The 13388-nt window shown below is 48.3% G+C and overlaps 1 protein-coding gene across 7 annotated transcripts in view; it reads right to left on the bottom strand.

The window, feature by feature from the left end:
* MTMR14 (myotubularin related protein 14) overlaps positions 1–13388 on the bottom strand; it is a 34612-nt gene that overhangs the window by 13000 nt on the left and 8224 nt on the right. For all 7 annotated transcript variants that reach the window (XR_005930933.1, XM_030043310.2, XM_030043313.2 and 4 more), the window contains 11 exons: positions 13261–13383; positions 12654–12727; positions 9006–9076; positions 8333–8407; positions 5828–5894; positions 4723–4808; positions 4345–4421; positions 4056–4092; positions 2501–2571; positions 1828–1877; positions 1469–1607 (listed from right to left, as the gene is read on the bottom strand). Coding sequence is in view for 6 of the 7 variants with exons in the window: in XM_030043310.2 (XP_029899170.1) it covers positions 1469–1607; positions 1828–1877; positions 2501–2571; positions 4056–4092; positions 4345–4421; positions 4723–4808; positions 5828–5894; positions 8333–8407; positions 9006–9076; positions 12654–12727; positions 13261–13383 (870 nt within the window). In the remaining variant the exon portion in view is untranslated. The remainder of the gene's footprint in view (positions 1–1468; positions 1608–1827; positions 1878–2500; positions 2572–4055; positions 4093–4344; positions 4422–4722; positions 4809–5827; positions 5895–8332; positions 8408–9005; positions 9077–12653; positions 12728–13260; positions 13384–13388) is intronic.

The raw sequence follows: 13388 nt of genomic DNA, 5'->3' as shown, positions 1-13388 counted from the left end.
TATCTGTGACCAGTCCCCTTGCTAAGCATTCATGGCAAGGTTCACAACCTTCCCTTCTGCAAGCTCATGCTCACAGCATGGGCCCAAACCATCCCCGTGGTAGCAGCAGCTAGCCCCAACACAGCCTGATATCTCCAACAGGAATGAAAGCAAACCAGAGTTAGAAACACATCACAAAATCAAGCCCTGAAACACACAAATGCATCAGTTCTCTTCTAGCATGCTCTGACCACTTCACATCTTGTGAAAATCATGTGTAGGTTTTGTGCTGCAGGATCTAGTCTGTATGTCCTGAGCACTCAGAGAAATGTAAATGCTTCCAGTTTACTACCCTGCAGCCAGGCAAGTGGAAAGTTGTTCTCTACTTGCTGCAGTCACTTTGCTGCGGATAGGTAGGCTCTGTGTGTTAAAGAGAACTCTGTGCTGCTCACTTGGCAAACGCAGTTTGGGACGCCCCATCTCCATTTTGTGATTCTGCAGGAAGATTCTCTCTTTCCCTCTTCAGCATTTTATAAATTGAATCACAGTGTGCTTTAGAAAGGCTGCTGCCACTAGCATGGCTGCAGGCTAAGTCCCAGAGGACTTCCAACTGCCTCCAGCACAACCCAAATTTAATTTAAAATAATTGCAATATAAAATAGCATCTTCATATGTGCTGAGGGAGAGAAGAGAAAAATTAAACTGAGAGGGGCAACCCTACAGCAAGGTTCTGAAATCCCCAAACAGCACCAGAAACTCCACAAGCAAGCACAACACTCATCCCAGAGCAGCAGAGTCACTAGACACCTTCCCCAGTCCCCACTTCCAGACAGCCACCTGCATCCCCAGGCGAGTCCTATGTGACCCTCTATCAATAGGGAGCACCGAGAATTTCATATTCTCCCCCAGAAGTATCTCTAAGCTGTGCTGCAGGTAGCAACCTGCTTTCAGCTCATATACCTTGTGCTGTTAGAGAAGCTCAAGTTTAGAGGGGATTATTGGCCACCCAGCCCACCTACTAACTGCAGACACTCCCCTGTAAAATCTCTTCCATAAACTGATTAAGCTTCATTTTAGGGCAGCTAAATTGTTTCCACTTTTCCTTGGGGAGGCTGCTGCCAAATGTCATTTTTCTGGTAGTTTGGAACCATCTTTTGAAAGTAATGAAATCTTTTCTGGATTAAGTTTAACAGTGAAACTGGTAAAAATGAAACAAAGCTGCTTTACTCTCATCAGAGGACAAACTTCAGGAGCATCTCTGCAGAAGCCTGACAGTCTTTAACACGGGGTGATCTCCAATTTTTGGTGCAGAAGTTCTGTAGCACAAGTTGCAGCAAAGCCTCCGACAGCCAAATTCCTCCCTCCACTGTAAAGAACCCATGCCACAGAGAGCAGAACTGGAGGGCAAGGGACTTCAGAAATATTTTTTCTACTGTGCTCAGAGCCTGCCCCTTTTGTTCTGCAGCCCATTGAGTGGCTATCTCCTCACCATGCTGCTTGAGCCTGTGCTCCTGCTGGCATCAGCTCCACTGCTTCATAAGTGAAGCTCCCAGCTGCTCCAGGGGAACTTTCCATCCCCAGGGAGAAGTCGCTGCTCAGACTTGTGGTGCTGCCTCGGTCTCTCTGCTCTAGAGAAAAGAAAACAGAGCTACCTGAAAACCAGCTTAGTCTCATCCACTTTCTCTCCCTTTAAGCAATACAATTCCCATGTGCCCTGGGGCCGTGTTCTTGCGAGGCCCCAAGGGAAGCATACCCATTTGTAGTCAGATTGATGCTGGGAACCCAAGTCCCCAAGCGATCAACCACTACCAGCACCCAGGGATGCTGATGTTCAGCAGCAGCACTCACTGAGCATGCAGATCTCTTCCAGGGTGAAGCTGGGTGGCAAACTCTTCCTTCTGGGGAAAGACAGACAAAGTTACCTCAGCCACGCTTCAGGCCTGCGTGGAGGCTGGCCATAGCCAGATCTCTGTAGCACATGATGGATCAGAGCAGTGGGGAATTAGCTGTGCAGGGACAGAGGGGAGGGGATGGGGCCAGTGTGCAGTATCTGACTCTCCTACAGTCCCAGCCCACACATCCTGTGCTTTGAGAGGGTGGCAACAGGCAGCCGTGCTTATTCAGAGCCTCCAGGGTGGGCTGTATTTCTTTCTGCCCCTCCTGAAATAGGAAGGGATTAATGTTTAGCAGTCTGTTAAAAACCAGCCACCCCACTCCCCCCAGCAGTGCCTGATGGAGCTTGCTGCGCAGCCTGCTTGAGCCAGAGCACACATCTTTGGGTTCATCCGTGCTAAAGCAGCTACGGACAGTCATTAAGCAGAGAGCACACTTCAGCATGGACAATTTTTCAGAGCACAACGTGGCACCTCACAAGCCTCGGCCCCATTTTGCAGCCTTCAGAGTGCAGAATAAATTAAAGAAAACTGGGCCAGGACACCAGGGCTTCCATCTCCCCAAAGAAACAGCACTAACAAGCTCCCTGGCTCTGCAGCCCATGCAGCAGCAGGCACAGGCTCCTTACCTCTGCGACTTCACAGCAGAGAACTCCTCAGAGGTGATGTGCTTCAGAAAATTGAAGCAGAAAAAGAAAATCTGAGCAAAGGGAGAGAGAAGAGCGGTTCAGGGATGAACCCGAGGCTCCATGCAGCCTCTTATCTTGGTGGGGAGGTGCTGGTAGGAAGGAGATAGCAAGAAATCTGCAGCTATCAGCCTCCAATGTGCCATGGGCTGCCACCATCCCATCCTGAGCCTTCTCTTACACGTTAAACTGACCCTCTCTTCCCTGCCACGGGGAGGCCCAGAAAGGAAGGTGTACAGCAAGTCTCTTTATCAGTGCTTTGCACACATGCCGCAAGCACACAGCAGGTACTTACGCCATCAGTGCAGAATGGAAAAGAGATGGCTCCCAGCAGCTGCTTATAACCCTAGGTAAGCAGCAAATCCAGCAGGACTAGCAGGGTTAGAGCCGCATGCTCCACCTCGGCACCACAGCTGTATCACACCTGGAAGCATGCGGTACCTGCACCATCTGTGGTCCCAAGCCTGTGCCCTGCCACACACCAGTCTGCTCTGTGGCATTCACCCCACTGTGTCTCTGCCACCCCATCTACCTGCACAGAGCCGAGCCCTTCTCCTCCTGCAGTAGGGAACAGGGAGTGCTGCAGGCAGCCACGCACCCTCTCTCCTGCTGCAGCTACTGACTCCGCCCTTGGCCAAGCAGGCACCAGAGCAGAGCAGAGCTGCCAGGCTTGAGCTAGCAGAGCTCTGGGAAAGGAATGAATGGGAGGAACGACACTAATACAGGGGTCCTGGACCCCTGAAAGATGGAAAATAGGCCAGGGTACTGGCTCTGCTGTTCACAGACAGGGGATTCCCTAGAGAGGTGAGAGTCTGAGGAGCAAGGGATTAGCAACAGGATTAGACATACTCCCCACCTCTTGATTTCTACCCAAAACCAATGTTGCTCTATACTGCAACTATAGTCAGAGCAATCATTTTTTGCTGTTAAACAGTGAAAGATTCAAAGAGAATTAGTTCCACCAATCTTAACTGCCTCTCAGACCCACCTGTGCACCCACAGATACACCCCGCCAAATACACACACTGGAACCAGCACAAGCTGCTCCATGAGCCCGTGATGACATGCAAGCCACATGCAGCTGCAGCACCCGTGCAGGAGGGCTGGCACTCAGGGCAAGCAAACAAGACTATACAGCTTTATTTCCAAGCTCCCAGGAGTCACACGCCTTAAGCATCTCTTCTCATTGCTGAGCTGAATAGCCAGTCCTAGCACCCTTTCACCAGGGGACTGAATGCTAATAGCACAGCAGAGAGACTGGCAGGACTGACACCCACCAAGGAAACTGTAGCCTGAGAGAAAAGCATTCCCACACCTTATGCACCAGGAATTGCTGGGGCAAGGCTCCTACCTCATATTTCCAGCACCTGAACAATGTTTTTAGAGCCCAGCCAGACCACTGATATTACCAGAAGCAGGCAGTGAATGCCGCTACCGTAAACAAGTACCCTGAGAACAAAAAGCAGTGCTCAGTCACTGCCCCAGACTAGACACTCACCTCTTCTCCTTTACTGAGTCGATCGACTAACATGTGCCTGGAAAGAGAGCAAGGGAAGCTCAGTCACACACACTGGAAGCCAGAATCAGCAGAAGAGCACAAACTGTCAAGAATGGCCAGAAGCCTGAGCCTCCAGGTAAAAAAAAGGCATCAGCCCCTCTTGTCACAGCTCATTGGGAGCTGCCCCAACATCCACCTTTGGCTGTGAGCAAACACCAAAGATGACCCCCTGAAGGCTTCTCCCCGGCTGTGCAGGGATGCATATGCGAGTAAAACTTAGTGTGCCTACCCAAAGAGAAACCAGTCATAGGCCACCGTCAGGTAGAGAATCTCAGACGGCTCCAGGGATGCGTGGATCAGCCCATCCTGCAAAGCAAATGACCACAGCCTTCAGGCAGCAGCCCTGGGGATCAGGACTTGGGAATTCATGATCTACTGAAAACTGTCATGGTGATCCAAGATGCCCAGCTTGCTCTAGCTGCCTGTGATACTGTGTCTGATGGCAGGACAGCACGTTGGGCTCCACATCAAAGCCGATCCACACCCTCTCTGAAGCCATGATAGCCAAAAGGAACATTAACTGCTCCACCACCACTTTCTGGTGACACAGTCACTCACCCTCCAAGCAATCACCCCCAGAAGCAGAGCAGGTCAGCCAGGTACTCACAGCCCATAAGGAGAGGCGCAATAAGGAGATGAAGAGAGGAGTTCGATCCCAGCCGGATATACAGTGCACCAGGAGCCCACTGTCATCTGTTCCAGGCAACGGTAGGAAGGAGAAGGAAAAAAAAAGGATGTTGCAACAAGAGCAATGACTTTTCTTCATGGCAGATCTGTAGAGACAAGCTACCTTCCATCCCCACAAGCCAGGCTCAAGAGCAGAGCTCAGCCAAGCCACAACATTTTCTCTTGAATACGGGAGCCAACAAATTGCTCGGAGTGTCCTGGGTTGTCAGCAGCCCCAGCTGATGTGCTGTCCTGGTCCTGACAGTTGCTCAGGACATGAAGTCACTAGGTATGAACATCACTTTGCTACTCAGAACATATACCTACCCAGTTGCAATGCACTATCATGATTTATCCCCACATCAGAGAGAAACCTGCTCCAACTGAACACTCTTCCAGTCTCACCAACCTTCCTACTGATACACATTGAGCAGAGGCACACACAGGGCACAACTCCTACACTCTCCAGAAAATTTGCAGTGTGTCCCAACACAGGTACTGCAGGAGAGTCTGTAGTTGGCCATGCTGGCAGAGCCAGCCGTGGCTCCATCTATCCAACAGCGCTGGGTACCAACTCACGGTGCCCAGAGGGAATGGGATGCCAACATAGGGCAATATACACCCTTCAAAGAGTTTGTGATGACAGAGGATGGAAGGGGCTCTTAAATAGGCACCTAATGAGACCTTGGCTTGGAGGGACAAAACACAAGTGTCCAGCAAAATAAGAGCAAGAATCAACAAGCAGAGAACAAATGTTTCTTCTCTTCAGCTTTAAAGCAGTAAAACATTAGGTAAAGTTTTCAGATATCCCTCCATTCCTGGTAGGAGAGAGTTTTCAAGGAATCAGCAAGCCCCTCTCTAAGAGGGGAGCTGGAGCCCTAAGATGCTAGGACCATCACCCTGTTTTGAAGGGAGAGCAGTGAAGTTCTCTATAGTGACTCTTCTGTATTGGGAACTGATCCACAGTGGCACTAATACCATCAGCTGTTCTTCCAGAGACAGCAACTGCTCCAGTTAAACCGCTGGGAGCAAGGAGTTTGCCTTACCATCACTATTGATGATGGAGATCAGCAGCTTCAGGTAGTTCTGTGTCTGTTGTACAAGGTCCCAGCTCTACAGAAAGAGAAATGTGGATGGTAAGGCTCTTCCCACAGCAAAAGACTGCTCTGCAGTTCAGACCCTGCCATGCTCTTGACTTTATCCAGAGCAACAGCAAAGCAGAAATAACCCCTGGCTATTCCTCAGTGACAGACCTTCCCCTTGGTGCTCTAATCAATACCCCCGTCCTCTGAAAAAGGCACTCTGGGGCAAAAGACCAGGCAGGGGAAAAAAAAAAAAACAAAACGCAATCTCTACTGTCTGCCTGGCTGGCACAGAACCTGCTTGCCTGCAGCCCCAAAGCTCCAAGCAGACCATGCTCAGAGAGACTAACGTGAGCCAGCAAACACCTGCGGAGCACTGACCCAGTTCTGCAGCCCCCTGCACGCATGCACTTTACCAAATGGCTCAGCAGCCACGTTACAGCTGTGTATGTGATGCAAGTAGCACGATGGGGTGAGCAAGCCAAGGTCAACAGCCCGTTCCCACAACCCAAGCGCTTTGCTCAAAACTCTCTGGCCCTTGTAAGCGGCCCCAGCAGGCTGCCTGTGGAGGGCTGACCCACTCCCAGCTGCTCCAGACAGGCACTGGACTTCTGTAGTAATGCCCAAGTAGCAGCAACACCACAGAAGGGCTCTGAACTCAGAGACCTCCAGCACTACAAGAGATGCAGATGAAAAACATCACAGCAAGCTCAAGCATTCCACTCTCAACCACTGTGTTGTGAGAAGATGCAGGGAATTTCAGCGGTCTGATCAGAGCCAGAACTAGCTCAAGGAAAATAGGATATCACTGGCAACAAAAAGGCAAGGAGAGGGACACATGTTTCATTGCGACAGTGTTAGTGGTATAAGTGACATCTGACCGCCAGCAATAGAACACTTGCTGTGTGCTTGCATGCGTGCACATGTGCGTGTAACCACACTTAAGACTACTGTCAGACAAAGAACATATTGCTCTGCTGTGAAGCCTGCACAGCAACAAAAGAGTAGGGAAATGGGGAACACGCTCAGCCTGGGGCAGAAAAACACACACTTCCAAAGTCTTTTATGTGCCTAATTCAACCCTATCTTGTGCTTATGCCAGAAGGAATCATCTAATCATCCAGTCTGACCTCTCTATACCACAAACCAGAAAGTTTTGTTCAGTTGCCCCAGATACAGCCTGAAGCTAGCACTTGGCAACATCTCTGCCCAGAGAAGCACCTCAACTAGGGGTGACAGCTCATTGCTCCTTTGGCAGCATGTTCCAACAGATCATCCTCAAAAATAACAAGCAAGACTACTTTTCCTTATTGAAGGTCTGATTTCAGACTGCAGATATTGCTTCCTGTGCAGCTCTTCTTCCTCAGATTGAAGAGTGCTTTAGAATTAGTATTTTCTCCCTGCGAATGTACTTACACATTAATCAAGTCAACCCTCTGTCACCTTTGTGATTAGCTAAACAGACTGAGAACTTCAGCATTAAGTGAAGCACCTTCTCCAGTCCTCAGATCATTTCTGCATCTATTTATCACACCCTCTTCAATTTTTAATATCCTTTTAAAAATACTGGCTGCTCAGTATTCTAGTGAACAAGTTTCTAGCCATAAACAAGCTGTGGTCCCATTAGTTCTGCTTCAACACTGCAAGCTACTTTTCTGTGATTCTGCTTATGCTGGCACTTAAACATTATTTACATCACTGACTGACAAACACTGGCCCAGCATGGGGAGCTCCGCCAGTTCTGTGGTGCTTCCAGCCACAGAGCATAAGAGTGTGACATGCTCCAGCACAGTCAATCATCACAAAACCTGGGGGGATTGGTAGGTCCACTGATGTGTGAAATGGAGCACACTAATCAGCAGAATAACGTGAACCTCCCTGACGTGAACAGACTAAGGTAAACCTTGAAGCCTGGGCAAACATAAGAGTTCAATTATCATTTGCAATGCTGTCACAGTAATAAGGAATGGAGACACACTACGGTCAACTATGATTTTCTACTCTTCTCCCATAGGACAGGCACCTTGCGCACCCATGAAGAAGGTGCCTAGTCACTTGGCTACTGCTCACATTAGGGAAGGCTGACCTCTCTCAAGACTCTCCACAGCCAAGGAAGTCTGCCCACTGCAGGCACATGACAAGCTAAGATTGCAAACAAGTAATACTGCTTTCCATTTCCCGGCATGTTCCTTACCTTTGTTAGCAACATATCTCCCTAATGGATTGTAAGCTTTACACAAGCTACAGAAAAAGATTTGACCGAGCTGCCTCGGGACACACCAAGCCATGGAGCTTTTGGGTAGAGGATTTCCACTGCCGTTCTGAACAGTCAAGTAAGCAGCCTTGCTCCCACTGGGATGGTATGAAGTGAGCCAGATTACGGCAACAGGAGCAAGTCAGACTTCAAATCTATACTGATACTTTCTGAATGAATCTCTGATCTTCCACAGAGATGCCTGCTTTGCTCACCTGGTATTCGCTCCAATCAATATTCAGAGATTGGGTCAGAGAGACTGGGATACTTAATGGAGCATCTACGTAATCCTGCAAAAAACCCAAACACAATTGGTCAGAGAAAAGCCATGACTTGAAGGGAGTGAGTTCCAGAAAAAACAAAACAACAAATGCCAAATGGTGCATCTAGAAGAAAACGTCTCAGCAAAGCATCTTTGGATGCAAAAACCTAAAGTGGTAAGAATTAACTCACAGCCTCTTAGAAGGACTAGTGGACAAGAGGAGCTTTTCTGTGCTCCCAACGGTGGAAGTCAGGGACAAGGCCTGTTAGTTTCTGAACTCCCCTAGAGCTGCTGCACAAAACCGTCTCCCTCAGCAGGAGATGGAATATGAAGACAGAACTGAGAACAGAGGCTATCAGTAAGACATCAAATTCAAAAACAGGAGCAACCCATACCCCCCATGAGAGGTCAAGCATCCTGGGCTTCAGGACAACAATTCATTTATTTTACATAAGAATTTTACAATGAGTAATGTAGTACATTCACTATCTGTTTTGTCTGTCCTGTTGGTTTCCTCCTTGTGATCAGAAATAAGCACATAACACATACACCATCGCTCAGGAACTCTGAGGCAAGACTTAAGCCCAGTAAAGCCCACAGCTCTCCATTTTGTAACAACCATGTACCTGTTTCCAGTTAAATATGAGACCTTCAGCTGTATAATCCCGGTCTTTGTACTCCTTAAAAAATTCACAGCCTGCAAGAAAAAGAGATAATGAACAACCGTTCAGCTAACTGATATCTAACAACTGAAGTGCCCCGTGGGACTGGAAGTGCTGGCAGCCCCGGGCTCCAGAGCACCAAACCAATCAAAACTGCTGCCTGCGGGAAGAGAAGAGCAGTAATCATCAGTACAGTGTGCAGCACGGCCTCCCAGCAGCAACAACCCAGAGCACTCAGCAGTGAACACACTCGCACAGCAAAGGACAAGCTCCAAACACACAGCAAATGTGGAGTTTGAGGGACTGATTTCATTCTTTCCCAAACAAGAGGTTTCACCAAGGAGCTATGCTTTCCAGGGCCACTGGCTTTTGCACACATCTAAGGCATCAGCCTGACACGCTGAGTGAGAAGGAACCAGCAAAAGGAGGTGTTGGCAGAGCCCTGGGGAAAGCCAACTTTCACAGGGCATCTGCTGCAGGTAACAAGAAAGGGCTCTGTCAGCGGCGGCTGTGATTTCTCTCACATTTAAGTCTCTGCTTTCAAACACGCGAATTGCCTATCTGAAGGAAGCAGGTACATAACCACTACAAAGGTTTCCCCCAAGCCTTCCCCTCCTGAAGTTTGTCCTTTGGCTCTGTTCTTCTCAACCAACTATTTGAAGTCTCTGCTGCAAACTGCAGTCACTTAGTCACAGCTGAGCAGCACCATTAGCACTGCGGCTGCCTGCAGGCTACACAAAACACCTCTCCCAATGTACTGTGTATGCCCCAGCAGCACCACAGTGCCCACATTACCAAGACACCCCTGTGCCAGGCACTGAACACAGGCAATGATTCCTACCCTGCAAGTCACGAGTGACTCCAGTGGTGGAAAAAAAAATATCTTTGTGCGAGGACAGGACTAGCCCTCAAAACCACACAGTCAGGAAGCAATCTGTCAGTTGAGATTTAACTCCAATTTAACAGTGGCTTAAAGCAAAGAATGGGGGATTATGGCAGTAAGTATTGGCATCTACAAATGCCAACCACCAGTCAAATGGAAAAGAGGGTTTTTCTGCACTGGAGAGCACAAAAGCTTCTACAGATACCCCATTTTAACCCAAGTCTTTCACCCTACACGGTTATTACTCTTTGCTGCGTAAAAAACTGGCTGGATGGCCGAGCCAAAAGAGTAGAGGTGAATGGAGTTAAATCCAGTTGGCGGCCAGTCACAAGTGGTGTTCCCCAGGGCTCAGTACTGGGGCCAGTTCTGTTTAATATCTTTATCAATGATCTGGATGAGGGAATCGAGTGCACCCTCAGTAAGTTTGCAGACAACACCAAGTTGGGTGGGAACGTTGATCTGTTTGAGGGTAAGAAAGCTCTACAGAGGGATGTGGACAGGCTGGATCGATGGGCCAAGGCCAACTGTATGAAGTTCAACAAGGCCGAGTGCCGGGTCCTGCGCTTTGGTCACAACAACCCCATGCAGCGCTACAGGCTTGGGGAAGAGTGGCTGGAAAGCAGAAAAGAACCTGGGGGTGTACAGACGGCTGAATATGAGCCAGCAGTGTGCCCAGGTGGCCAAGAAGGCCAACAGCATCCTGGCCTGTATCAGAAATAGCGTGGCCAGCAGGACTAGGGAAGTGATTGTTCCCCTGTACTCAGCATTGGTGAGGCTGCACCTCAAATACTGTGTTCAGTTTTGGGCCCTTCACTGCAAGAAAGACATTGAGGTGCTGGAGTGTGTCCAAAGAAGGGCAATGAAGCTGGTGAAGGGTCTAGAGCACAAGTCTTATGAGGAGCGGCTGAGGGAACTGGGGTTTAGTCTGGAGAAGAGGAGGCTGAGGGGAGACCTTATCGCTCTCTACAACTACCTGAAAGGAGGTTGTAGCAAGGTGGGGGTCAGTCTCTTCTCCCAAGTAACAAGCGATATGACAAGAGGAAATGGCCTCAAGTTGCACCAGGGGAGGTTTAGATTGGATATTAGGAAAAATTTCTTTAAGAACAGGGTTGTCAAGCACTGGAACAGGCTCCTCAGGGAAGTGGTTGAGTCACCATCCCTGGAGGTATTTAAGACATGTAAATGTGGTGCTCAGGGACATGCTTTAGTGGTGGACTTGGCAGTGCTAGGTTAACAGTTGGACTTGATGATCTTAAAGGTCTTTTCCAAGCTAAACGATTCTATGATTCCATGTCCGGACACTGCCTCGCTCACCAAAGACAACAGGATCTCAGAATAACTTTAGAGACAAATTACAAACCAGAAATTCTTTCAATGCAAACCTGAAAACATCATTAAGAATGTATCACGGCATTTGGCCGGTCACTAGAGGGGCTGCTGATCCTTAGACCTGTATGCCTTAGATTTAACAGAATGACAACATTCCCCTGTAGACCAGCACTGCTGAAATCCGGCAACATCTGCAGGAAGAATTTCCAGTTTTGTAAGGTTTACCTCTAGCGTGGCAGTGAAGAGCTGCTAAAAGAAAGCAGCTGTCCCAGATGGAAGAAGAGGAAGGACCATCACTGAATATTGCATACAATACACAGATCCCCATACAGTAACAACTCTACAGCTTAACTCTATAGAGAGTCACTTCTTCCTCATTCTTTACAAACCCTACAGAAGACCTGTGTACACTGTCTCTCTCATGTTCTAAGTTTGGTGAGGCATATGGCAGCAACATATACCTGTGCCATGTGCTACAGAAAGCAGTAATACTCTTATTTCTGCACACGCTGGCAATCTGCATAGCAAACCTGATATAAATCTTCACGTAGCTTCTCTGAATTGTCCCTAATTTCTGTATGAAAGGAAATACACTTTAAAAAAAAAAAAAAAAAGTTTAAGGGCAACAACTAGTAATCAAGGAAAAGTCTGGGTTTGGATCATCCACAACAGTTTTGTTGGGTTTGATTTTGTTTTTTTTTTTTCTCCTCTCCCTTTCTTTGTGTGCAAGGGAGAAAGAAGAGTCCTTTCTTGCAGACAGACCTCAAACACAGCAGTCTCACATCCAATCCTGCCACCGACCCCGGCATCAGCAGGCAGGCAGCAATATTCAGCTCATCTTTAAGAGTGCAGCAAGTGACCCAGCAGTTGGTTGCTAGGCACAGGGACTAATATAGCCAGGGACACAGGCTGGAGTGGTCTGCATCTCAGCCATACACTGCAGGCTCAGATAGAGTTCTGCCTAGCACTGAGGGTATCTTACAGTCGTGCTCTGGAACATTAGGACTAGAAAATACTCTTAAGAATTGGGGTTTTACATAACACAGAGCAAGATATATATATTTTGCACCAAGTAGTAGTTTGGAGTTGCAGGGGTGTCAAAAGCCATCTTAACCCCAGCTCCACCTCTGGGACTTTTTCCTCCATGTTCGAATTAATTAGAACTGCTGAGAAATTATTTTGCCACCTCAAAGAGTGCCTAATGCTGACTCACACCGCCAGAGCATCCAGATCCGTTGCACTGTTCTCAGTTTAAAAGAGCTTCTCTCCACAGGGAGCATAGGAAACATTCAGCAAGCCAGAGTCATTTCACCACACACAACACACACAGGTAGTTCCCAGTCCCCAGAAACGGATTGTCACCTGTCCCTTGGGAGTCCCTCTGGACATCAGTCCTGTACCTGGATATGGGATGGAGAGAAGCGTGAAATCAGCATAACGTTGAGCTTTGTCCACCTTCTCAGAAGACGTCACACTGCACAGGACAAGAGGAAAACAGCAGACATTTGTAGAGTATTTTTCATGGAGATACTAGCGCCCAAAAAGCTACCTGTCGCTTCTCCCTGCACAATGACCTGATTCAGTAGTGAGCAGGGGCAGAACTTACTCAACACATGCAAATAAACAGGTATAGCCCCAAACCACTAAAATTTTCCTCTGAGAGAAATACCAGGAGAAACAGCTCCCTCTGTTCCTATACACAAGAAAAGGGGTCCTTTACTCTCCCCTTTCTGAAGGGTTGACTGTCACATCACTGCAAGCTCTACAGAGAAAACCTACTCAGACTGCAGAAGACAGATGAAAACAGCTATCTTGCCCATTAATACAGCTTCCTCTGGCCTAAAACCCTGGGGTTCTCTTTACAGCATCAACTAACTAATCCTGCTGTAGTACTCTTTCAGGAACTGCTCCCAGGATGCTGAGAGCATGGCCAATAGCAATTCACATGTAAGGGCTACAATAGCTACAATCCAAAGCCTGCAGAAAAACAAACGAACCCAGACTCACTTCAAGCCAAACTTCACCTTCTTGTTTTCCACCATCAGGTCACAGATATATCGGACAGACAGGTATCGAAGCAGCTTGATGTCGTGCCCTCTGACCTTGTCAAACAGCTGGGAGTCTGCATTTCTGCA

This window comes from Aquila chrysaetos, chromosome 20, assembly GCF_900496995.4.
Source record: "Aquila chrysaetos chrysaetos chromosome 20, bAquChr1.4, whole genome shotgun sequence".
NCBI lineage: Eukaryota > Metazoa > Chordata > Aves > Accipitriformes > Accipitridae > Aquila > Aquila chrysaetos.
The sequence above is the reverse complement of the archived record's forward strand: the minus strand, read 5'-3'. Positions and strand labels throughout refer to the sequence as shown.